This window comes from Rhinichthys klamathensis, unplaced genomic scaffold (genome assembly GCF_029890125.1).
Source record: "Rhinichthys klamathensis goyatoka isolate OS25496 unplaced genomic scaffold, OSU_Roscu_1.1 h1tg000019l_1, whole genome shotgun sequence".
NCBI lineage: Eukaryota > Metazoa > Chordata > Actinopteri > Cypriniformes > Leuciscidae > Rhinichthys > Rhinichthys klamathensis.
This window is the reverse complement of record NW_026606570.1, coordinates 3,702,614-3,730,298: the sequence shown is the minus strand read 5'-3', so window position 1 is coordinate 3,730,298 and position 27,685 is coordinate 3,702,614. Positions and strand designations below refer to the sequence as shown.

Sequence of the window (27,685 nt, the reverse complement as noted above, 5' to 3'; positions counted from 1 at the left end):
AAATGGGAGGGAATGTAAAAAGGGGAATGCAGTGCTTTTGTGTCCTTTAAGTACCTGATTCTATGAGAAACAATTACCTTAATAGCAGCTGTTACACTGCCAGGGTACATGCAGTGGGACAGACACACACACACTGGTGGAAACCTGGTCTTTTGTTTGGTGTCTCTGGGCTGTCAGTGGTGATATGAGATCACTTTACCCACGCTTCCATTATTCACACACAGCTGCTACTCAGATACCACCTCACAAACACGTTGCTTTGTGCTCCTGTTCCACAAAATGTCCCACGAGTCACAAACGTGGACAAACAGATTTTGACATGCATGGTAATAACACAAATAAGGACAAGACCCAGACCACCACAACAAAACATCTGACTTTTATTCAAGATACAAGATATATAACAATTTACTTCGTTGAAATATATATTATTTAATACATTACTATACACAGTAATGTTTAGTAAGGCATTTTGCATTGACAAAAAGGATGTATAGATAAATAAAATATAGGTAAATATTATAGAAGCCATTGACTTCTCCCAAACCGTGTAGTTTAAGATTGCGCTTCAGGTTAGCGGGAAGGGTTCAGGTGGCTGTTCTAACTGGTCATTCTTATCTTGTTACATTTATACACACATTACACACCTTTGATCCACCATATCCAGCATTGTATAACAAATACATATGATGTGGACCATTTGCAAAACTAGAAATTTCTAGACATTATCTGCATCTGTGTAAATTCCATTCTCTCCATTTTGTCTAGTGTTATCTTTGTTTTTGCTCATGAGGGTCAGTTTCACTTTGTTTGTCTTTTAATTTAGTATTGCCTATAACTTTATTGTAGCTTGATTTGAACAGTTACTTTAGCCTATGATTTCTAGCAGAACACTGACAGCCAGGGAGGTGTGAGCTGTGATGTAGAGCCTGATTTGTCACTAGGACTGTAAATATTTTCTCTGACAGTGGTTTATTTCGATTACGATTCTTTATTTATGGTGTAATGATTTAGGATTTGATAATAGTTTGTTTGTATTAGCTTATTTTACTCATTTTAAGTTTTATTTTATTTGAATACATTCAATAATTATAATATACATTTTATTAATTATAATGAATATAAATTTAAATTCTTAAAAATGTAATATATAATGTTTAGTTAATAATATAAACATAAATATGCCCAAATGTAACTGGAGGGACACTGGAAGTAGATTGGGTGTCTGGATTTTTTCAGAAAATATGTGAATTTTTTTGTGCGTGAGAAAAAAAGGCGATACTGTATTCAAATGTTTTGGGTCAGTAAGATTTTTTTTTAAAAAGAAATTATGAACTTTCTATTTATCAAAGCATTGCTAAAAAATATTTCACAAAAGTATTAAGCAGCACAACTGTTTTCAACACTGATAATACTAAGAAATGTTTCTTCAGCACTAAATCATGGTTATTTAATTTTGAAGAAACATTTCTTAGTATTATCAGTGTTGAAAACAGTTGTGCTGCTTAATACTGTTGTGAAATTAGAATGATTCTGAAGGATCATGTGACACTGGAGACTGCAGTAATGAATGCTTTGCCATTTTTAAAAATCTTACTTGACCCCACATTTTTAATGGTAGTGTAGGCATTACATTTTCATTATCAGATTGATGCATTACATATTATTTACACCCTTATTGTTCACATAGTGTGTGTGTTCATGTTTGTGCTGACTGTGGTTTTTGGTCTCTTTGTGTACATCAGTTCTTCAGGAAAGACCAGGGTGATTTCTTCATTGGCTGTCTCTTCCTCACAGAGCTCAGCACTCCTTTTGTTTCAGTGGGCAAAATCCTCATTCAGGTAACACATGCACACACTCTCACAAACAGATTGTGTTTTACTCAGCTGTCCTTCACAGTGCTGCACAGGAGCTGCCAGTCAACACTTTTCCTGTTTCCTTTTAGTAAAGATAAATGGTTAAATACAGAGATGGAGGTCTGTCAGTGCAACAAACAATCAAAGCATATAATAATAATGAATAATTTGCATGGTTTTACCAATCAATCAATCAATCAATCAATCAATCAATCAATCAATCAATCAATCAATCAATCCCTTTGTACCAAAGTAAAAATTGTGATTTAAGTAGACTAAAAAAACTATTTTTTTAAAAGAATTATCTTGTTTACTAAGGCTGCGTTTATTTGTTTAAAAAAGTAATATTGTGAATACTATTTTGATTCAAAATACTTTCTTTTTGAAATATATTTTAAAATGTAATTTATTCCTGTGATGGCGAAGCTTAATTGTCAGCAGCCATTACACCAGTCTTCAGTCACATGATCTTTCAGAAATAAATTGAATATGCTGATTTGGTGCTCAAGAAATATTTCTTATTATCAATGTTGAGAACAGTTGTGCTGGTTAATATGTTTGTGGAAACTGTGATAAAAAAAGATTTCAGGATACTTTGATGAAGAGAATGTTCAAAAGAACAGCATTTAATTGAAATAGAAATCTTTTGTAACACTATAAATGTCTTTACTGTCACTTTTGATTGAATGCAGCCTTGCTGAATTTTTTATTTTATTTTTTATTTTTATTTTGAACATGTAAGAAAAAAATATATATATATACAAACATGCATACATATATAAAATTAAAATAACGGCTATATAAAATCATGTACTTCTCAGCACAATCTTCCAAAATTATTGTAAGTAATTCAAATTAGAATTTCCCATGTTCAAAAAGGAGTAGGAAGAAGTTCATAACAAACTTTTCAGGTCCTACCCCCTATCTCTATCTTTATCTTTTAATTAAGTACAAAACAAATTGATGCTTCTCATTCATTAATAAAATAAAAGTATTAATTTCTTTAAAAAAAAAACAAATATAAATAAATATATATATATATATATATATTACTGACCCCAAACCAAATCAATGAATGCAGCCATAATGGTGGTGTATGATGGGGAAATAAAAATGTACTGCATAACAGCTTTCCCCTGGATGAAGCATTCCGTCTCTCTACTCTGTATTTTTCAATAATTGCTGATTCTTGGTCTTTGCTTGTTTGGAGAGATTAGGTGAAATTGTTTTCAGACATGCACCACTTATGTGCCTCCACATGCCTCCTTTTGGTAGTCATGGGTATTACATTTCAAAGCAGTCCCAGCGTCTTTGCAGTTACATTTATTATTTTTTTGCCAGATGATTGACTAAGTCTGGTCCACTTTGCAGTTTTTTCTGACAATGGACTGTTAAACAGGATGATACTGACATGTGAAAAGAAGATATTTTAAAGAATGTTTGTAACCAAACAGTTTTGGTGCCCATTGACTTCTATTAGATGGACAAAAAACAACAACAACAACAATGAAATCTGATAAAATCTGATGAAATTAATTAAATCTGAGAGATTTCTGTCCCTCCATTGAAAGTCCAGATAACTAACTTAGAGGATCCATAGACATCATAAAGGCATCCTAAAACTAATCCATATTTATCGAGCAGTTAAATCCAAGTCTTGTAAAGAGTTATGATCACTTTATATGATGAACAGATTTAATTTAGGCTTTTATTTACATCTAAACAATGATTGACACACATACATAGAGAAACATCACACATGGTAAACACAGAAGCTCAAAGATGTGGGTGATGTGTGAGATCCAATGAGGTTCTAGCGTGTGATGCCCACATGAGTCTCTGTGTTTACCATAAGTGGTGCGCTATATGTATGTGTTTATATGTGAATAAAAGCCTATATAAATCTGTTCATCATATAAAGCGATTGTATCTCTTCACAAGACTTGGATTAAAACGTATGATTCATATATATTCATTTACAATTGACTTTTAAGATTTGGTTACCTGGACTATTAATGGAAGGACAGAAACCACTTTATTAAATAAAATCTTGATTTGTTTTTTTAAAGATTAAAGTCTAAGGTTTAGAATGACATGAGGGTGAATAAATGATGTCAGAATTTAAATTTTTGTGTGAATTATCCGTTTAATGTTAACCCTGTTTTGCCCACATCTTCCTCTCATTCTTCTCTGTTGACTGTCTCTTCCTGTAGCTGGGGTTGCAGGAATGCTGGCTGCACAAGGTTAATGGCGGCATGGTGTTGCTTAGTTTCTTCTTGTTCCGCATCGCACTCTTCCCCTACATGTACTGGGCCTACGGCTCCCACTACGGCATCCCCCTCTACAGTGTTCCCTTCCATCTGCCGCACTCCGCCAACCTGGGCAACCTCTGCATCCTGTCGCCGCAGGTCTACTGGTTCGTCCTTCTCTGCCGTAAAGGCTTCCGACTCTACAAGCGTCAGCGGGATGCTCAGAACCAGGTCTCTCCGCTGTCCTCGCCCGAGCCTCTCTCAGATATCTCCAAGGCTGATTAGTGAAGGTCTTTATCTAAAACAAACAATCAACCAACGTCACAGCTCAAGGCTACGGCACTGCATCTACTACTGTTACAGTACAACCAAGACTTCATGTTAGACATACCCTTATTGCTTCTCTTCATTTTACTCTTCTCTGCTTTACTCCATTCCACGCACACACTCACATTTACATGTTTGACCGTTACAATGCCCACTCCACTGGATTTACTGCAGTGACCTCCAGGGAACATCTTTTAGGTCAGTTATCGAGGGCCAAGACCCTCTCTTCCTTCTCTGATTGAAGTATCTGTTACAGTTTGGACTGATGTCTTTAAATGTAATTGGAATTATGTGTTACTTTTTTGTTTTAGAAATTCTTGTTTTAGAAATTCTTGCCCCTGTGTGCTTAAAGTACAAAAATACACTGGTTTAAAGGAGGGAAATTATTATGTGAGTGGCACAGCCATCAGTATAATGAATTCATCAGATTAGTCCCACAGTATTTCAGGTCACATCCGAACAACTTTTCACATCACTTCCCACTCGGCGCAAAGCTCCGATCACATGGTAAGCATTTCCATGGCTGCAGTGCTGCTGTTCTTGTTTACAGCTCATTAGAGTTCTGTGAATGTGTTTGCACACACACACTGCCCTGCTGTGACTGTTTACACTCCTCTAACACACACCGCCCCACACATGCTCTGGAGGCTGCTAATGAATTCTGCTTCGCTTCTGCGGGCCTTTTGAGAATCATCCTCCCATCCACATGGGGGCAGTAGAGAGTTGGTCTTTGTTTAAATCAGGGATGGGCAACTTCGGTCCTGGAGGGCCAGAGTTTATCTCAAACCCTGTTTAAAAATAAAACTCACCTGCCTGCAACTTTTTTGTAATCTGTAAGACATTGATTAGCTTGCTTGGGGGTGTTTGATTAGGGCTGGAGATAAACTCAGCAGGACAGTTGCCCTCCAGGAACAAAGTTGCCCATCCCTGGTTTAAATGGGAGACACAGGACTCGAGTCTATAGGGGGATGGGGTCTTTGCAGGGTACAAAGAGTGAGCACATAACGCTTGGCATATCTTTTAGGCCACATTATGCCCAAAGGCATCTCCAGGCAGTAGTCAAAGCAATAACACAGGGGGCTTCAAAGCCAGGGATTGTGGGTAATTGGATGGCTCATGTGAACACATGGGCAAGGATAGAAAAGTTGCAAGCCACCTACTCTGAAAACTGATCTTTGTATATCCAAAGGGCACAATCATTGGTTCTTATGGTCTTGGGAAGATGATGTTTATGATTTTCATGTGTGGGACAGTCATTGGTAATCTTTAAAATTCATAATTTCAGTAGTTATTGTTTTTTTTTGTTATGCTCAGCTCTTTGGAGGAATATTTTTTTTTGGCTATAAATCACTTTTTATGATTGCTATGTCTACTAAATAATTTCTAGAAAATTATATCCAGTAATCATGGAAAAAGTCCGAAATTTGCTGGTCAAAAGATGTGGGAACTCGTAATAGTGTCGTGTTTGTGAGTGTGAAGTGTGAAATGCTCTTGACTTGGGGCATGAATTTTCTATGAATCTTTCTATTAACTGAGCCTACAGTTTGAGTTGTAGATAAACAATTGTATTTATTTCTATATTTTTGAATAGTGCAGTATAAATGGGTGATTTTCTGTTGCTTAGGATCATTTTTAGGGATAATCTGTGGCACATGAGAGCTTGTGTAAGTGTAGCAAGGAACTCAGAAGCCTTTGTTTCAGGGCTTTTAACATAACCTGCAGCATCTTTCATAATACATTTAGTGAATGCTGGGTGGCGTATGAATGCAACTAACAGTTCTAGATTCCATTAAGCATTTTCAGAAGTGCAGAACTGTCAAATTAAAATGTTGCTCAGTACGTACCCGTGCACTCTTGTTTAGTGTGTTTCTAAGACAAACTGGACCTAAAGGTTGCCTTTAGCAAGTGTGTTTGTGTGCGAGAGACAGAAAGAAGACTTATGTAACAGTGTGTTTAAGCTCCCAGCTCATTCTTTAGGAGGTTGAACGGGGTCTTTTCTGGACTGAAAGAGAGAGAATGCATGTTTTGCTCTCCATTTCTAAAGCTTTAGTACTTTTCAAAACTAACTATGCAGTCTTTCAAGCTGCTGCTTCTTGTCTATGGCAACACTATGCTTTCTTTAGTTTTGCTTAGGTAGGATGCATCTGGCAGTTGAGTTGGCCATATTAATCATAATGCATGTTATGTTTCTGATATTTTCATTTTTTTTTTCCACTAGTATATCATGTCAATGCTTTTCTCAGTTGGAGTGTAGTCTGTTACAGTACGTTTTTCAAATTTTTCACCCTTTCATTTTCAGAATAGACTGTGTCTATTATATATACACTAAATGGCCTAAAGCATGTGGACACCCAACGAGCATTTAAAAATCAAATCAATGGGCATTAATTAGGAGTTTGTCATTCCTTTGCTGCTATAACATCTTACATTCTTCCCAAACCGTCGAACAAAGTTGGATGCACACAATTATGTTAAATGTCATTGTATGGTGTTGATTTGTTTTAACTTGAATCAAGGGGTCTATTGTTAATTATAAAAGGGATGTCCACAAACTTTTGGCTGTGTAGTGTAATCCTAGAATATATGAACAGGTTTGTTTTGAAATGCATGGAACATTACCATAAAACACTAAATGTACTGTCCAACAGGTTTATTTATGCCACACTTAACCTTTAAATCATAGTGCAGTGTATGATGCTGATAATCTTTTCTTAATTTTTTTTTTTTTAAATAATAATACAATTCTAGTGTCTTCAAGGCCTCCTCTCTCAGCTCAGGGTTTGATAAAGACGTTATCATTTATCAATTATTATTTAGAGATGAAAGATGAGACTGTGATTAAAAAGGATTTACATAAGACACATTTATAATTGAAAATATCTTTTCCAACACTTTTTGGGTTTGGTAGACCAAAGATTCTTAGGCACTTTTTATAGACAAGTGACATGTAGCTAAACTGTCTGAGACTCCACATCATTTCCTTTTCCTTGCTCAACATCCACAGAGGGTCAGATCTCTACAGGACTGGCTGATAGCTCAGGCAAAAAGACTGGAATTCCTCTTACTGGAATATTTGGCTAAGTTTATGTTGTTTTACTGTAAATTACAAACTGGGTGAATCTGATGAAAACATGTCCAGATCATATTTCACCCCCAAAAGCAGTAAATAATCAATAAATAAAATTAAAATGAACATTAAGCCCTTTTTTTTCCCAAAAGTCCACATAAAGATAGTATGAGAAATTATCATGTTTAATTGCCATAAAAGAAAATCAAAAAAGGCTTAATGGTCATGAAATGGACAAACATTTTCTGAAATATGATCCGGACATGCTTTAAACAGGTTTTGTGAGAAGGACAGAAGTTGAGAAATAAGAGGTGTAGATGTTCAGGAATGTTATCAGCTGCTCTGATTTTTAATACATATCAAAACTAGACTGGAGTCTTGCTGGTTTGATGGGTGCTTTGTTTGGAGCTTTATAGTTTCCTGTAAATGGATGTCACAGAGGAATGGACGAAGGCAAAATATATGCATAAAAGTCTGAGGATAGAAAATTGAGCTATATTAAATATAATATCTATAAAAGTTTGGTTTAACCCCCAAATTATGCGTTGTCTGGAATATCGTAAAATACAGTGCCTTGTATTAAAGTTGTGTGTGATATTGACACAAGCTCAGTGCACAGCAGCCCTGGGCAGGTGGTGTTTTAGGTTGTGACTGTCTCTTCTCACACTTTTGTTTTATGTTCATTAGTACATTACACAAAAAATAAGAAAAATCTCAGCATCATCAGGCACAGTGTACTGTACACTTTTAACCCTTTATGCTAGTAGGTTTTATTTTATGTTTTTTGAATAAATTGTTACAGCTAACTTTGTCTTTAAAACATGCTAAGTCTTAAAATTGTTTTAAGTGAGGTTCTGTTTGCTTGCCGTGTTGTCTTTATATTTGCACTCTTAGAGTTGATTTAAAGAAAATCTAAACTCTAAAGGTCTATAATGTTACCCAGTTTTCTGAACTGCATCCATTCCTCATGAAACAGACATGATTCGACAATGTATTGGCACAATCTTAGGCCGGTTTAAATCCATGTTACACATCTGCTCGGTTTTGATTTTTGCATGGGTTGCATCTCCAAACTCAATTCAGCATTATTAACTCTTGTTTAGAGGCCAGTGGGAAAGGAAACTTTTCAGAGAACTGGGAAGTAGCCAGAAAGCATGTTTGCATTATCCGTTTCCTGCTGAGGAAAACTCATTTCCTTGCTATGTCAGCTTGACCTCAAAGCATGATTTCATTGTGGTTTCCTAATGCACAACCTTTAGCACTCCCTGCCTCTTATTTTTGATCACATTTTGATTTTCACACATATATTATATCAGATGTCATATAAATATATAGTTTTCTGTTTGTTTGTAGGATGACATTTTAAGAACTCTCCTTTTAGAAAGGGGATACAGAGTGAAACTAATATAAACACTTGATTGAGCTTATTTTCTTGAAACTTGTAAATCCAAACACCACTTTGGAGAAAATAAATCTGATTTGGTGAATTCTTTTAAACTGAGCTGCCTTTGTTTACTAAGAAGCTGTGTGTTAACATTTCACTGATACACAACATAACACAGGCAACAAGTGAAAAAAATCTAAAGAATTTATGACCCATTACACTACGAACTTCAATAAATTCTTGATGCCACTTTTTATTTTTAAGGTGTAACACTATACATTTTATCTTGCTTCGCTCAGAGGATCAACCAGCACAAAGCATAACATTTTCAATACAATTATGTACAAATAATATCCTAGGAGGTTTTCAGATCATCAGATGGCCTGAGACAGAAAGGTCAAGACATCCCTTAGATTGTACGAAACTTCTGCTCGAGTTTGTTGTCCTATTGGTCCACTCAGGCAACCTAATCTCTTCTGGAGGGATGGGACACCTCTTGATTGGTGGCAGAGAGGAAGATTGCACAATGTCCACCCCCGTGATAATGTCTTCCAATATACTGTGAGGAATACACAACAGTACATGGTAACAGTCCTGAAGCTGATGTTCATCTGAGATAGTATTCAATGGCAGCAGAGAAAGCAGCAAAACCTCCACAGCCCAGAACTCCAGCTTTAAGACCAGCTAGTGAAGAGAGGAACAGCTTATTTATATAGTCCACATAAATGACCACACATCTAAATCCTTTCTATTCTTTAAACCCAAGTTCAAAAATTACCTCTGAACCCAATGGCACCTCCTGTAACACATCCACTGTATACTGCATTTTTCCAGTCAGATTTCCCACGATGCTAGAAGAGAGAAATAAATCCATTCTTTACACAGAAGATCAGTACTGAAAACATCCTACAAGGAATGGATGAGTAGAAAGACCGCTCAAATACAGAACCACTTGGTGGCGCCATTAATCCATATTAAACTGAGCATTATTTAGAAACAAGTGAGTTGAATGTGAGTTGATGTTATTATAGTATTTCATACAGTTTACATCAGTATATAAAATATGATCGATTTTATAATGGTTACTATTCTAAAATAAGTCATCTTTTATTACGTATGTGGCAGACAAATGCGACCTCCGGAGGACGCAGCCTATGAAATGACACCGTGATCGAAAGTCGACGTTTGAATATGCAATGCATTTTGGGAAGTGAAACACTAAATAACTGGTTGTTTTTAGACAGTGAATTTGACAGATTTGTTTTGCATGAATAAAAAATTAATAATCATGTAAAACATACATTTTACATTTACAAATATAATAAAAATGTGTGCTATTTCACATGCAACAAAATGTTTCATTCAGCAGTAATATATTAGAAAATTCTTCCTAGGACTTAAAAGTTGTCACCATGTGAAAAAGTGTGTTTATTTAGTCTCAACCTCAGACGTCATGCCCACCGGCCATTGGCTGAACATCTGATGCATAAGGCATACAAAATGGTAAACACTTCGAAAGTTTTGAAATTGTCATCTGATTGGTTTCCGTCTGGAAACGAAGCTGTTGTTACACCAAACCCCCTCATGGAAGAAAGCAGTGACAATGAGAGTTTATCAGCATCAACTCAACACTGGATTTTTAAAAATGTTAAGTTCACGGCATTGACTTTTTAAAAGCTGTCCATGAGTTTAGCTTGAGGCACTAGTCGAAACGAAAAATAGATATTTGAACCGACTGGATATTGGAAGAATATTATTTTCCAAGCAGGGCCGACCTTTTGCCAGCACTTGGAATGATTCCCAAGTGATCCAATTTTATTAGTTGTGAGCCCTCTCACATTGATTATGAAAGATCAGGTAACCGAGAAGGGGATATCAGCAGTATATGTGGGGTAAACATGAAAGAACAGACGCTGACATCGCAGCTGGCCGATTCAATCATGTGTTCGGTTCTCCCGAACTGCTTGTTGGCATTAAAAAGTGGAAGGATATGCTCCAAACAGATGTTTGCACAACATTCTTGAATGAATGATCTATGGCTGCACGGCAGTCTGTTATTGTAGGGAAATCAACTACATTTTCACACCCCTAAGCATGACTCTAAACATAAACTGTGATTGGCTGCTTTTACACGTCAGTCAGACAGCCTCTTGGGGCGGTTCTTAGCAAATAAAAGCTGCAATGAGAGTCGAAACCTTCTGCTGTCAGTCTGAAGGTCTGGCTACGTGAGACTAGAGTTTATTTGATAAGAGAAAAAGGAGATGACACAATGGAATGTAGTCGGACAGACAAAATAAGACAATGGTACTTACTGATTCTATGAGACACTCCGTGCATGAAAACATTGCACCCACAATGGCAAAGTTTTTAGCATATGACATTCCTCTCTGCCCCATGTCTCTCAGCACCTCCCTTGCTGTAGGGGTCCTTAAGGGGTCTTTGGGATCAAGACCAACATTAGTGTCAATTCCGGCTGTGAAGACACCAAAAGCTCCTCCCAACACAAACCCTAAAAGAGAGAAATGTTGATTTAGAGCTGTTGATTTTGATCCTGATTTGAATATTGATATTGAGATCACAAAACCCCTTACATTTGAATTACCATCCACATATGAATTATTAACATATTGCGAAACTCAATAAATATTGCAATATAGTATATGGCTTTGCATTAATCAAGTATTTTAGTATTAACATACCACAGTATGGTCAATACTTGAGCCTATACTGTGTTCATTGATAAATTGTTGAACTGTCAAACATGACAACACATTTATTTGATCAGGTAACTATGCAACCAGTGTAAAACGTGTTAAATGTATATCAGATAAATACCTCCGACACATGCTATGAGTGATTTAAACGCGCAGCTCTCCATTCCCCTCTCGATCATCTTCTCCTCCTCTGTTTTCCGAGGACTCGGTAAAGCACCCATAACGGTCGGGTTCAAGTCTTTAATCTGTCTTTTGTCACCAATAAGGTGATCCAAAAGAAGACTATACTGTAGTGGAACATTTTCCGCAGATAAAACAGTTGCCGATTGGCCTGTAGCAACTGAGAGTGATGCATCCGTGCTCTCTGAGGGCGCAGCCATGTTAAAACCAAGCATGTTTCAGTCACGTTACGAGAACGTTAAACAAGAGCACATTCGTCAATATTCATTCGAAAACCGACCAAATAACATAAATCACACAGCTTGGTTATTTTTAAAGTCCCGCATATACTCAAAATAACATGTGTGTTCCCCATGCAACATTTACATAGTCATTTCTAATAATAATGATGATAATAATAATTGGTTTTGCAGATTCGACAGAAAGGGAGGTGACCTTTGCATTGGCACTGACCTTCCTGAGAGGTTCAGAATATTTTATATAACGATAATACAAGCTTTTTATGTCTTCTGAATTTTAAAATGATTTACTTTTCTTAAAGCTACGTCTACGTTGTTTACTAAAGATACTTTGAACAATATTATTATTTCCCTATATATTCTATAAACAAAGAAGCTTGAAATCAAATATAAAAATGAAATGCAGATACAATTTATTTCTTTATATATATATCACACAGCTTGTTAAAACCAAGCATGTTTTGGTTTTAACATATATATATATATATATATATATATATATATATATATATATATATATATATATATATATATATATATATATATATATATGTTACATATATGCATATATATATATATATATGTTAAAACCAAAACATGCTTGGTTTTAACAAGCTGTGTGATATATATATATACACACACACTATTCTTACTACGCCAACTACAATACCCAGCGTGCCCCTCGTTCACTGCACCAAATGTCGCGCGCTCCATCTGGCGGAGAAGTTGGTTTTGGCGCTCGAGCAGCATCTTGGTCAGTCAGTTGGTAGCAGCGACCAGCGGCGCTCCTCGGCGTCAGGGAACAGGTGAGTAGGTGAATATATATCAGGGTTTTTTTTGTCTAGGAGATTATATTGTCATTGCAGTGATTCCGTTTAATTTCTTTTATCACTTCAATATATAATTTATTGTCGTCATTGGGGAAAACACTGTACTTACCCGCACTTTTATCAACGGATGTTGTTTTCGTATTGCGCGCGAGAGTGAATGAGCTGCTGTTTTAAACGGTGATCGCTGTCTGGCTGATGGGCTTTCTCATCGGCTCTTTAGTATGATAAGGATAGCGATTTAAAGCTCACATTATATTGCGTTTATTTTATATTATTTCCGCTTGATGTCTTCTCTGGATAGCGACACATTCAGTGGTGAGATACTGCAGTAGTTCTACGTTGAGAGCTGTGTGAACTAGAGACATAAGACTCCAGTCACTACGGAGATGCATTGCATATGGATTTGACATGTCATATGTAACAGTAAATTATTTGGCGAACAGTGTTTGTTAAATTACTGTGTTAAATTACTGTTGGCGAACAGTGTTTGATTATGATTCAGGCAGCATTATAGGTCAGAAATCAGATTGGATCGGAACACTATATTATGCAGTTCATCTGGTTGAAGATCAGAGTTATCACGCGTATGGTGATGAGTTTGTTGAGGATAGGGGTGGGCGATATGGCAAAAATATATCACGATTTTTTTCAGGAAAATCACGATTAACGATTTTATCACGATTCTTTTTCATGTTGGTTTTACTATTTTGCAAGTGACTGAGCATTACAGCCAAACTAATGTCCCTATTTTAAAAAAAGCCTTATAGGTAACAAAAGAAAAAAGAATGGCAGACATTTAGGCCAAAGTGGCGAAGATAAAAATCTTTATCATTATTTTCTTTGTTATTAAGAATTAGGAACAAAGATACACATTAAGCATACACAACTTAATATACAAATTAAATAAACAGTGCTTTATTTTTTCAGCTACAGTAGGGGTATTTAACAGTAGCATTGAAGAAAGTAATTAGGCTAAATGAACAAATACGAAAATAAAACACAACATAGACTTCACTGTATAAATGATACATTGATTATTATTAAAGCTACTACTAAAGTTCTCAGTCAAGAGCAGTGAGTGATTTCCTCTTTGTGTTTTGTTGTTTTATTAACATTAAAGGGATAGTTCTCCCAAACATTTTAATTGTCATCATTTACTCTCTCAAGTTGTTTTAAACCCGAATAAGTTTCTTTCTTCTGTTGAAAATAAAAGTTATTTGGAAGAATGTGGGTAACCAAACAGTTGCTGTACTCCAGTGACTTCCATAGTATGTTTTCCTACTATGGAAGTCAATGGGGACCAGCAACTGTAGGGCTGCACGATTTGGGCCAAAATGATAATCACGATTATTTTTATCAATATTGAGATCACGATTAATTATCACGATTATTTGTTGATTTTAACCAAAACAAATGTTATTGTCACATAGGCTAATTATAACTGCTTTCACATTATGCTACATTCCTGCTAATGTACAACTATGTGCATCAAAATAAAACAGGTCCTCTTATTCACCAAAATTCAGTGCATCTCTTTAAAGAATAAATAAAAACAAATAAAACAATAAAGAAAATGTAGCAAAACTTCAACAGGGCACTATTTTACATTGTGTAAATATAAAATAAAAATATAAACTTGCATTGTACCTGCATAATGGATGTGAATAAAACGCACAAAATATACAATCAATAAAAAACAAATATTCCATAACAGAATGTAACCAAATGAGAACATTTCAAGGCAGAACTAAGCACTTAGCACTATGGAAGTTCGATTAATGGATGAAATTCAGAGTCATTGTTATTTGACGCTTAAGAAATGTAAAATGTTGTGGTACAGTGTCAGTGATTAGTCTTACTGCATAAATTGAATCTTATTTAATCCTCCAAAGTGTATGTGCTTGAATTATTTCTACTTATTAAACAATAGTTCAAAACAAGAGTTTGTAGTACTGATTATTGGAGTCCATTAATCGAACTTTCATGCCATATTAATATGTAGTATGTATGTACCAATTTACTAATGCTCACACTCGGTCTCTCACGCGCACCGTCACTCGGTCTCTCTCGCGCGCAGACACAATCGGTCTCTCTCGCGCGCTGTCGCTCGTACGCAGACCCACTCGGTATCTCTCGCGCACTTTCGAGCGCGCTCTTGGACACTCGGTCTCTCGTGCACTGTCGCTCGCGCGCAGACGGTCTCTCTCGCGCACTCGGGCTCATGGAGGCACGTGATCAGACAGTGGTTTACGGAGCGCTAGATTGGCTTTACAAAAAAAAAAAAACCCTTTGATACGGAGTGTTCTGTGAATGTAATGACGCATTTTAAATATCGCTCGGTCACGCGAATTTGATCGTGGGAAGCCAAAATCGCGATCGTGATTAAAATTCGATTAATCGTGCAGCCCTAAGCAACTGTTTGGTTAGCCACATTCTTCCAAATAACTTTTATTTTCAACAGAAGAAAGAAATTAATACAGGTTTGGAACAACATTAGAGTGAGTAAATAATGACAGAATTTTTATTTTTGGGTGAACTATCTCTTTAAGGACAAGAGGCAGCTTGTTTACTAACTAGGCTACTGTCGCTTTAAGAGCTGCACGCGACGCGTCTAATATACACGCATTTGACAAGCAGATTTTCTCTCATTTTTTTTCTGTTTGCTTTCACTTTAGACATAACCAACTTTGTTTATGTAAACCTTGTGTGTATTTGACAATATTAGCGCAATAAGACTCGAAAGATAACTTATAACGTAGTCCAGTAAACAGACGCTGTTAGACAGGCTTTTAGTGCCCGTGTGCTTCGGGTGTATGCGCTCAGAAAGCACACGTCAGAACAGCGCATCAGCACGTGAATTACATGTTTAACCAGCAAGGCTTTAAAGGTGCCATGTGGAATGTCTGCCAAAAAATAAATTCATACTCCACATATTCCATACCAAATGGGGGCAGTATACCTCCAGAAAGTTGGCCAATTCTAGTCTGTTTTTTAGTTTCGGGTTGTTAATCTTCTAAAACCGTCAAATCGTCCGCTTTGTCCCGCCAAAGCCTATTTTGATCGGTGAGTGATGTAGAATATAATGACTGCTGCGCTTGACAGGGCTTATAACGAGCAGAGAGAGAGAGAGAGCGCCCCGGCCGCGCGCGCGCACTCTCACGTCTTCAAACAACACGAGCGCAGTCCTCCTGCTCTCTCTCTCCCTCGCGCATACTAATCAAATCAATTGACACGATAGTAAGACCGCAGTTCATTTGGAGATTTTTAGAGATTAGAGACTCAATGAACAACATCTCAACACTAAATTATAAAGGCCGGTCTCATATAGACGCGATTGACATCAGGTTTAAGTACGCCCACAAGCCGTGCCAGTTATACGTGTACTGCAGTTTGGCTGGTGGTTATGTATGTTGCCCGCATACCGCCTCCCATGGCCGAAACTGGTATTACGACACCAGTCGGGCCGGCGCTAGTAATTTAGCATGCTAATTTAGGTTTATATCTCGGCAGCACTATAACTTGTCAATTTTTTAATGACATCATTGCACTTATTTCTTCTCATTCTTTTGATGCGTGTAGCTTATTTTTTGGATAATTTTACCTCAATTTTTACATAGGGCACCTTTAAAGCACATGCAAATAATGAACTTTTGTGAACTGCAGTGTCCCGTTCCTCTGCGTTAACATTTGATGTAACGTATGTTGAGACGAGACGGAGCTCGGCGCTAGAACTGCAACTGATAAAATGCACGATACTACAATATTTCTTCAAAAGCAGATCGTGGAGACATTTTAATCGTCCACGATCAAAAACCGTGATATCGCACACCCCTAGTTGAGGATAAGTGCCTATGGCTGTCATGTCGATGAGGCCTTGAAGGCCTTCACAGGGGAGAGTCTAGTTGACACAAGCTCTGCTGGCACTTCAGGGATGCGTTGTGGTCGTGTCTAGGCGCAAGTCCACCATCTGATCTGGATACGGCCCGGGACCGGCTGATTACAGTTAACCTCAGAATAAACAGAAAGACTAAAATTAGCGTAGATGCCATTCTTTTTATGATGTAGCGAGTACATCAGGTGTTATAGGAAGTGTTCCCGGTTCCGGCTGACCCAATCATTAGGGATTGTAAAGCACCTGGTTCATCATGGTGTCACGTGTGCATCTTGGCGTAACTTAATACTGTTGGTTATTTTACTTTCTAGCCATATTGATTAGTTTTGTATTGTTCCTTATGGTTGGAAGTTATAGTGCAAACTTATAAGCAAAAGGATATTTTACCCATTTGGAGCGCAGCTATTTCTTTTAGTATATTAGAACTTATAGCCTAATGCAAAATGTAGCCGTAACAATATAAAAGTCCATAATTTTCAAGAGACCGTGTCACAAACAGAGTGAATCAGCTTTCATAACTACAGCTTTGCATACAACCTTATAATTAAACTGAACTACAAATGCCTTCTCCAGAGGAAATGTTTAGAGTAGACTTCTATTGCATCTTCAAGCCAATCAGGTCAATCAGTCCTGGGGATAGTCAGTCTTCCAGTGTTTCCCAACGGAAAACAAGTAATTTTTCATTCGAAAGCTTTCATACTTCAGCTTTCACCAAACCAAAATAAAGCTAAAAACAGCCTAAGTAAAACTTCCCTAAATGACCCAGTGTATAGCTATTTGTAGGTAATTACAGCCTCAAGTTTTTTTCCGGGTAAACCATTGAAGGAAATAGCAAGTGTGTCTCTGGCATAGACAGCTAAGCTCTCTAGAACACACTGCCCTAGATAGAGCACTCTGCATCTCTACGAGTCTATACTGCAGCAGTCTAATCAGAATAAAACCCCTGCTGTCTCAAATTATGTTGAAATGTCTTTTGCTTTTTATAATGTGTACTAGAGTGTTTTTGTGAGAATGCAGCATTTTGTGAGCAATACCAGCAGTTAAGACATCTTTAAACCTTTAATCCATGTGTAATTGAGGTGTTTTGAATAGTCATATAGACCTTGACTGGTACTTAAAGTATATCAAAAACAATTAAGTATATCTTTGCTAATTTAGGAAAGCATTGACATTATACAGCAGCAGCCCAGTTTCTTGGTCACATCATCCTTGTTGCTCTAACCAAAGCAAACACTTACAGATGAAAGGAAGTCACTATAAATAGTCTTTGGCCTCTGGAAATAAGGATGCTCCGATCGAACGACCACAGATTGGTATTGGCCGATAATCACATTCTATGACTTGCTCGGTAGTAGACATGTGCCGGTATTCGGTAATGCGATAAATCGCGGTAATGAATATGCACGATATTGTTATCGCGGGCACTTCAAAATACCGTGAAAAATAATAGATTCGAATTTAGACTTTTAGAACGTGCATTAGCTTATTTTCCATCAACCGCTTAAACACTGCATATGCTGCGCAAAACACGTGCGCACTCTGATGTAAACAATCCCCACATGTATAAGCACTGTGTGCATGCGGCAGCACTCTAGTCTAATGTAAACAATCCTCACATGGAGTAGAAGCATGGCGGAAGGAGGAACGCTGCCGACGATTTATCCCCCGCAGGGCTGCCAACTCTCACGCATTCAGCTTTCAGACAGGACACGGAATATGCGCGGGGACGTTTTGTTGCTGTGCCGACCAAAGCACGCCGGGGTCAAAGTTCAAAATAGTTAAACTTTTTATTTGCAAAATAGCAAATCGCGTTGTATCTGAAGGGCAACGTTGAACCCAGCGGCCAGCGCCGCGCATTCCGCGACCTGTCTGAAAGGCGCTTTACGCAATTGACACTTTTCACACGCTCTGACACAGAGAAAAATCGCGGAGCAAAGAGGACACTGACACCGACAGACTAGAAAGCGCAGGTTACTTTTGATATGAAAAAAATAAATAAAAATCAGCTCTTAGGTTCTGTCCATTGTGACAGATCGCTGCGCCTCAGTTCAAGTAAACCAATCATCTGTTACTTTTTATTTAAAGATACAGTACAACTTACCGAAATGTATGTGCCTCATACATAATATCGATCAATCAGTGTTTTCCAAACACGGAAAGAGGTCAATAAAACTGCAGGAGAACAGTTATGTCACAGAACGTTACATTTACCTCAGGAAAGCCATTTAATGACCAGCACATTAGTTGACTAGAAAAAAATAGCGAGGAGTATTTTGCTAAATATGTGCACTATATTACATATTTATTATATGTTTACTTGTCATTAGGGCCCAAGCCCAAAGGGCGAAGGCCCTATTGTTTTCCTTAGGATTATTTATTAGGGCCCAAGCCTTGAAAAGGCGAAGGCCCTATTGTTTTCCTTAGGATTATTATTATTATTATTAGGGCCCAAGCCCAAAGGGCGAAGGCCCTATTGTTTTCCTAAGGATTATTTTTTTTTTTCTCCTCTTTTATTTTTCTTACGACTATTCGGGCACTTTTGGGGCCCTTAACGTGCCCGAAAACTCTTGAAACTTTGCACGCGGGTCAGAACCCGCGGCCATCAGGGTTGGGCTGAAGATGGTACCCGGGCGTGGCAGGGGGGCTCGACAGCGCCCCCTGGAACGGGGTCCGAAAACTTGGTCCAAAAATCAAACACGCTTGCATGTAAGAATATGAAACTCGGTACACATATAGATCTCATCAGTTCATATATACTTCATACTCTTACTTTTTACCCCAGCCCAACAGGAAGTCGGCTATTTAGGGTTGTTTGTAAAACGCATGCAATGGAATTTAAAGTACTTCTCCTAGAGAATTCAAAGAAATGCCACGAAACTCGGTCAGCATGAAGTCAAGACATTGAGGATGAAAAATTGCGAGGGGATTTTTGATATCTCGAACGGTTTGGCCGTGGCGAGGAAACGAAATTATGGCGAGAAACGTGAAACAGGAAGTGTGTTATAACTTCTGCATACATTAACTGATCTTAATGAAACTTCAGCAGTGTGTTCGCTGTAAGAGGGCGATCACATGGATGTGACTATTGTGAGTCAAAGTTATAGCGCCACCAACTGGCAGCAGGAAGTGTGTCACTTTCAAAATGCTTCGAAATCACCCTCTTATTTTAACCCAATTTGCTTCAAACTTCATCTGTATAATGTAAACACACGCCAGATGTAGACCTGTGAATGGATTCTTGATATCTTTGATACTGTTGCCGTGGCAACACATCAAACTTTAAAATTCTTTTTTGATGCTTTTGAGACTTTTAGCATGCTTGAAATTGCATGAAACTCGACAGACACATCACATTTATTAGCCAGTAGACATGTGCAAAGTTTCAGAAACGGGCGTGGTGCAGGGACTCAGTAGCGCCACCTTTTGACAAAAGTGAGATGGTTAGTTTCATAGTTTTACCTGCAATCTTATAACTCGGTAGGCATATTGTTCTGATCAAGCCGGACAACTTTCTAATTTACAGATTTTGGTTCCGAACAACAGGAAGTCAGATATTTTGGTTTGAATGTGGATGCTTTGGAGTAATCTCTGTCCCTCTCTCCCTCTCTCTGCGTACCTCTGTGTCTGTGGGGGGAGGGGGATGTGTCTGTTTGAGTGACAATGCTTTTAATTATTGTTGATACAGGTTTCGAGGGCTTTTGGGGCCCTTAACATCCTCTAAAACTCTTGAAACTTTGCACACGGGTCAGAACCCGCGGCCATCAGGGCCGGACTGAAGCTGGTACCCGGGCGTGGCAGGGCGGACCGACAGCGCCCCCTGGACTGGGATTCGAACACTTGTCCATAAATCAAAGACACTTGCATGTAATAATATGAAACTCGGTACACTTATAGATCTCATTGGGATGAACAACTTTCGTGCTCTAAGTTTTACGACATCCCAACAGGAAGCCGGCTATCATGGTTTGTTTGGAAACGCATACCCCTGAAATTATATTTAATTCTCCTTGGGAATTGATCGGATTTCAAGCAAACTCGGTCAGCATGAAGTCAAGACATTGAGGATGCTAAATTCCGGAGGGATTTTTGATATCTCGAACGGTTTGGTCGTGGCGAGGAAATTAATTTTATGACTAAAAAAGGACACATAAAGTGTGTTATAACTTAGCTCGTTTTACCTACAGTTACAAAACTTGCCACGCATATTGTTCTCATCAAGCCGATCAATTTTCTAATTTAAAGTCATTAGCTCTGAGCAACAGAAAGTCAGATATTGTAGTTTGAATGGATTTATTGTCCCCCTGCCATTCTCTGTGTGTTTGTGTGTGTGTGTGTGTGTGTCTGTGTGGGGAGGGAAGGGGAGGGGAGGGGAGTGGAGGGGAGGGGAGTGGAGGGAGGGTTGGTGTCTGTGTTTATGTGTGTGTGTGTGGCTGGTATGATTTTTCCTGCATTAAAGGATAAAGAAATCTCTAAGTCCTTGTCTTTTTGCATAACAATTTTGTATTTCTTTTTAAATGACAAAATATGCATATAACCCCCATCTTTTAAATGTATAGTTTGCTTTAAATAAAAGTAAGATTGTATTGGTAATTGAAGCTGAATGAATTTAAAATTCATGTGCTATATTTCAATATATTTGTTTTCCTTAAAATTTTAAAACACTAACCTCATTCTCATCTGAATTACACATATTTTTTTTTCTGTATAAAATAATACTCTGACTAAAAACACATTTGATGTTTATTTTTTAATCAATGTAGAATGTGTATCTTAAAGGGGTCATATAATGGTACATGCACTTTTACAAGTTGATTGTACTCAAATGTGTGTTGGCAGTGTCTGTACACAGCCATCATATAATGATAAAAATCCATCCAGTGGTTTTGTTTTAATCTCCTTATATGTTTTCCCCTGCCTCAAATCAAGTCGTTCGAGCCTGTGACGTCACAAGCTCGCACGCCCCTCCCACGATTGTTGATTGACAGCCGCGTTTCAACACAGACCCGCCCTCGCTCGTGAGCTAGCTGTCAATCATAGTCCGCGTGGACCGGCGCGGTCATTGTTGATATGCTGGAGCTCACAGCGCTGAGAGATCCAGGGAAGAAAACATTTGAATTCGCCACTGAAGTAATGACATCGCTGCGAGATCTAGTGAGAAGCATTCACATTTCTCCGTTATTAACCGTAGATCTCTATTAGATCAAACAGCGCTGACGTGGACACCAGGAGAAATAGTGTGCCGTGAATGAACTAGTAATACTTTACGTCCACAGACCAGCAACATTCACCATGGATTTAATATAGTAACACTAAATGTAACCAGTTTGGCTGGAATAGTGAAATGAAATGCTTTCAAGTACTTCACACATCTTTTTCCAGCACTTCAAAACTCAAATATTATATAAATAAATATATGAAGAGTTCAGATGCAAAAGCCATTTGAAATTTTCTTCTAGAATTATCATTTTTATGAAGCTTGTATATTTAAGTTCAGTAATTTCACTCAAATGACAATTAATAGGTAATCTTCATTGCCATTTAAGTGAAATTACTGAACTTAAATATACAAGCTTGATAAAAATGATAATTCTAGGAGAAAATTTCAAATGGCTTTTGCATCTGAACTCTTCATATATTTAAATGTTATTTTTAATGTGATTACCAAAACATTATTTGTTCATCCTTCAAAGATGACACCCATTTATAAACCTGAAAGTTTCAAGATGTAGGAAAACTCACACTTATTTAAAAAATATTTTTTCTTTTAACAAATAGGAAATTTCTCTGGCATTTCTTACTTTTTGCTGTATCGAAAACGTACCGAACCGTGACTTTAAAACCGAGGTACGTACCGAACCGTGATTTTTGTGTACCGTTACACCCCTACAGGTAAAATAAGTGTTTTCTTACAATATTTAATTTTTAATTAAAGTATATTACAAACTTTTAATTTAGACCCTAAAGAATCATATTAGCTTGTACAAAAATGGCATTATATGACCCCTTTAAAAATAAACAGATTAGTGCTCTGTTTGAGGACAATCCTGTGTGGGGAGGTGGCAGGGGGATTTCTCTTTTGGGTGAGATTTAATTTAAATTATTGTTTTTCAAGGTAGCATTCTAATCAGGTAAAGCAAGTAATATTCTCTGTATCTTTATATAAATATACACACACATATATATATATATGTATATATATATCACTCTTCGAGTGATAGTTTAGTTTAAACACCAACTCATACATAGGGCCATACTGCCCTCTTGTGTCCAAAATTATATACATATTTGGTATGTGACTGAGGACCGAGAGCTTTTAAATACGGACGTCCACATGGACATTGATAATGGTGGCGCTTGCAGAGCGCTCGAGGGAATTCCTATGGAAGTAGGAATGAACTAAAAAACGTTCGCTCTTCTGCTCGCTCATCGCCGTGGACGCGCACCACTATGAATGCCCGTGCAGCCGTTAGTTTCATTTCAAAATTAGCGCCTTTGGCGCCTCTGGGGCTGATTGCTTGAATTGTGAGTTCAATAGCCTATTAGTCTTCATGGAAAACACTTCATCAAAAGAGTATAATGATTCTATTCGCGTTTGGTGTGAACGCAGCATAATGAAGAGGCTGCGATGTCAAGATTGCAATGCTGCGCTGAATTGTGTGTGTGTGTGTGTGTGTGCGCGCACGAGAGAGAGAGAGGGAGGGGTGCGCGGGCGCGATCGAACGGTGTGTGTTATGAATGCCCGTGCAGCCGTTAGTTTCATTTCAAAAATAGCGTCTTTTCTGGGGCCGATTGCTTGAATTGTGAGTTCAATAGCCTATTATTCTTCATGGAAAACACTTCAACAAAAGAGTATAATGACAGATTGGCTTAAATAGGCGCTTTTACACAAAATATTCCTTCATCATCTATTCAGTCTAAATAGCGATAAATTTCGCTCTATTCACGTTTGGTGTGAACGCAGCATAATGAACAGGCTGCGATGTCAAGATTGCAATGCTGGAATGTGTGTGTGTGCGCGCAGGAGAGAGAGGGTGAGAGATAGAGAGAGAGATCTTTTGCTTTTAAACTGTGTGTGTGTGTCTGTCTGTGTCTGTGTGTATATATATATATATATATATCTTTTTTTTTTCTCTCCAAAATATTCATATAACCCATATCTTTTAAGTGTATGGTTTGCTTTAAATTAAATTAAGATTGTATGTTTGGTAATTGAACCTAAATGAATTTAAAATTAACGTGCTATATTTGAGATCAATACAATCAATGTTTTCCTTCATTTTAATCAACACTAACTTTATTCTCATCTGAATTATAAATAATTTATTTCTCTATAAAATAAAAAATCCTGAATAATCCAGACCAACTAGAGGTCACTTTTCCTACAACATCATCAGTGCTGAAGCAGAACTACCAGAGCCGTTCGGCAGATTTTCATTCTTGTGTGCTTATTTCATGTGTCCGTTAAATCCATGAGACCGTCTGTAGGGCGTTTCATTTTTCATTTTAGGTTTCAGAAGGTTGCTCATGCATACATTGTGGTTGATATGTGCCCTCGATGCGCACTTTTGCAGAGCCCACACTGATGCAAGTTCTACAGCACACTTCTTTTCGACAGTCAAAGCGGGGTTACGTTTATGCACGACGTGCACAATAACCCTAAAGGCACCGGGGTGGCGGTGCCGCCGGCTTCTTTTATATATATATATATATATATATAAATATAGCTGCGAGCAGCGATGAAGGGCCAAAGCCGGCGGCACCGCCACCCCGGTGCCTTTAGGTAACTAAAGGCACCGGGGTTGCGGTGCCACCGGCTTGGGCCCGCAATCGCTGCTCGCAGCTATATTATTAGGGCCCAAGCCTTGAAAAGGCGAAGGCCCTATTGTTTTCCTTAGGATTATTATTATTATTATTATTATTATTATTATTATTATTATTATTATTTTATCGACTATTCGGGCACTTTTGGGGCTCTTAACGTGCACGAAAACTCTTGAAACTTTGCACACTGGTCAGAACCCGCGGCCATCAGGGCCGGGCTGAAGCTGGTACCCGGGCGTGGCAGGGGGGCTCGACAGCGCCCCCTGGAACGGGGTCCGAAAACTTGGTCCATAAATCAAACACGCTTCCATGTAATAATATGAAACTCGGTACACATATAGATCTCATCGGTTCATATATCCTTTGTACTTTTACTTTTTACCCCAGCCCAACAGGAAGTCGGCTATTATGGTTTGTTTGGAAGCGTATGCCCCTGGAATTCGATATACTCCTCCTAGAGAATTCAACCAATCGCAAGGAAACTCGGTCAGCATGATGTCAAGACATTGAGGATGAAAAATTGCCAGGGGATTTTTCACATCTCGAACGGTTTGGCCGTGGCGAGGAAACAAATTTATGGCGAATAAAGGAAACAGGAAGTGTGTTATAACTTCTGCATACATTAACTGATCTTGATGAAACTTCAACAGTATGTTCGCTGTAAGAGGCCGATCACATGGATGTGACTATTGTGAGTCAAAGTTATAGCGCCACCAACTGGCAGCAGGAAGTGTGTCACTTTCTAAATGCTTTTGACAAAAGTGGGGGGGTTAGTTTTATCTACAGTTACAAAACTCAGCGTGTATATTCTTCTCCTCAAGCCAAACAACTTTCTAATTTAAAGTAATTAGCTCCGACCCTCAGAAAGTCAGATATTGTGGTTTGAATAGGGTCATTTTCTCTCTCTCTCTCTCTGAGCCAATATGGCAAGCCGCTTTAACATTTAATCATTTTAACCTACTAGTCTCTATTTTCATGCTACTAGTACTTATTTTTAGATACTAGTATCTATTCCATTAAGTACTGGTACTTATTCATTAGCGACTAGTGCTTATTCTTTAGTACTAGTGCCTATTCTTTAGATACTAGTGCTTATTCTTTAGATATTCTTTTGAATACGTATTAGTAGCTAATGAATAAGTACTGGTATCTATTTAATAGGTACTAGTATCTAATGACTTAGTACTAGTATTTATTGAATAAATACTAGTATCTATTAATAGGTACTAGTATCTAAAAGGTCATTTTCTCTTTCTCTCTCTCTGAGCCAATATGGCAAGCCGTTTTAACATTTAATCATTTTAACCTACTAGTCTCTATTTTCATGCTACTAGTACTTATTTTTTAGATACTAGTATCTATTCCATTAAGTACTAGTACTTATTCATTAGCGACTAGTGCTTATTCTGTTTAGAATATTCAAAGTGCTTATTTAATTTTTTTGCTTATTTATATTTTCAGAGCAGAAAATCCGATTTTTCTGCTTATTCAATATTGCATCTAAAAATGTAAGTGACTTGACGTGTGTGTGTGTGTGTGTGAGAGAGAGAGAGAGAGATGTGTCTGTTACAGTGACAAGAGTTTAACCCTTTAAGGCCTTGTCTTTTTGGATATATATTTTTTTTATTAAAAAAAATGTGCATACAACCCATATATTTTAAATGTATTGTTTGCTTTAAATTAAATTAAGATTGTATGTTTGGTAATTGAACCTAAATAAATTTTAAATTAATGTGCTATATTTCAGATCAATATATTTGTTTTCCTTCATTTTAATCAACACTAACTTTATTCTCATCTGAATTATAAAGAATTTATTTCTGTATAAAATAAAAAATCCCGAATAATCCAGACCAACCAGAGCGCACTATTTCTACAACATCATCAGTGCTGAAGCGAAACTACCAGAGCCGTTCGGCAGATAGCAAGCAGATATTTTGTGTCACGTCGTGCACAATAACCCTAAAGGCACCAGGGTGGCGGTGCCACCGGCTTTATATATATATATATATATATATATATATATATATATATATATATATATATATATATATATATATAAATATAGCTGCGAGCAGCGATGAAGGGCCCAAGCCGGCGGCACCGCCACCCTGGTGCCTTTAGGTAACTAAAGGCACCGGGGTTGCGGTGCCACCGGCTTGGGCCCGTAATCGCTGCTCGCAGCTATATTTATATATATATATATATTTATTATTATTATTATTATTTTATCGACTATTCGGGCACTTTTGGGGCTCTTAACGTGCACGAAAACTCTTGAAACTTTGCACACTGGTCAGAACCCGCGGCCATCAGGGCCGGGCTGAAGCTGGTACCCGGGCGTGGCAGGGGGGCTCGACAGCGCCCCCTGGAACGGGGTCCGAAAACTTGGTCCATAAATCAAACACGCTTCCATGTAATAATATGAAACTCGGTACACATATAGATCTCATCGGTTCATATATCCTTTGTACTTTTACTTTTTACCCCAGCCCAACAGGAAGTCGGCTATTATGGTTTGTTTGGAAGCGTATGCCCCTGGAATTCGATATACTCCTCCTAGAGAATTCAACCAATCGCAAGGAAACTCGGTCAGCATGATGTCAAGACATTGAGGATGAAAAATTGCCAGGGGATTTTTCATATCTCGAACGGTTTGGCCGTGGCGAGGAAACGAATTTATGGCGAATAATGGAAACAGGAAGTGTGTTATAACTTCTGCATACATTAACTGATCTTGATGAAACTTCAACAGTATGTTCGCTGTAAGAGGCCGATCACATGGATGTGACTATTGTGAGTCAAAGTTATAGCGCCACCAACTGGCAGCAGGAAGTGTGTCACTTTCTAAATGCTTTTGACAAAAGTGGGGGGGTTAGTTTTATCTACAGTTACAAAACTCAGCGTGTATATTCTTCTCCTCAAGCCAAACAACTTTCTAATTTAAAGTAATTAGCTCCGACCCTCAGAAAGTCAGATATTGTGGTTTGAATAGGGTCATTTTCTCTCTCTCTCTCTCTCTGAGCCAATATGGCAAGCCGCTTTAACATTTAATCATTTTAACCTACTAGTCTCTATTTTCATGCTACTAGTACTTATTTTTAGATACTAGTATCTATTCCATTA

At 37.7% G+C, this 27,685-nt stretch overlaps 3 protein-coding genes across 6 annotated transcripts in view; 2 read left to right on the top strand and 1 right to left on the bottom strand.

The window, feature by feature from the left end:
• Positions 1–4,982, top strand: part of tlcd3a (TLC domain containing 3A) — a 40,801-nt gene extending 35,819 nt beyond the window's left edge. The window contains exons 4-5 of the mRNA XM_056236210.1: positions 1,746–1,841; positions 4,070–4,982. Of these exons, the coding sequence (XP_056092185.1) occupies positions 1,746–1,841; positions 4,070–4,390 (417 nt within the window). The 3' untranslated portion in view covers positions 4,391–4,982. The remainder of the gene's footprint in view (positions 1–1,745; positions 1,842–4,069) is intronic.
• Positions 4,983–8,557: 3,575 nt separating this feature from the next.
• timm22 (translocase of inner mitochondrial membrane 22 homolog (yeast)) lies at positions 8,558–12,007 on the bottom strand. Its single transcript, XM_056236185.1, has 4 exons — positions 11,719–12,007; positions 11,196–11,392; positions 9,662–9,734; positions 8,558–9,567 (listed from the first exon to the last, which is right to left on the bottom strand). Exons 1-4 carry the CDS (start codon positions 11,990–11,992, stop codon positions 9,491–9,493), a joined length of 621 nt encoding a protein of 206 aa, XP_056092160.1. The 5' UTR covers positions 11,993–12,007; the 3' UTR covers positions 8,558–9,490.
• A 764-nt stretch (positions 12,008–12,771) lies between these two features.
• The window catches only part of specc1 (sperm antigen with calponin homology and coiled-coil domains 1), a 373,450-nt gene continuing 358,536 nt past the window's right edge, over positions 12,772–27,685 (top strand). For all 4 annotated transcript variants that reach the window (XR_008803997.1, XM_056236125.1, XM_056236143.1 and 1 more), the window contains exon 1: positions 12,772–12,822. The gene's annotated coding sequence lies outside the window, so the exon portion shown is untranslated. The remainder of the gene's footprint in view (positions 12,823–27,685) is intronic.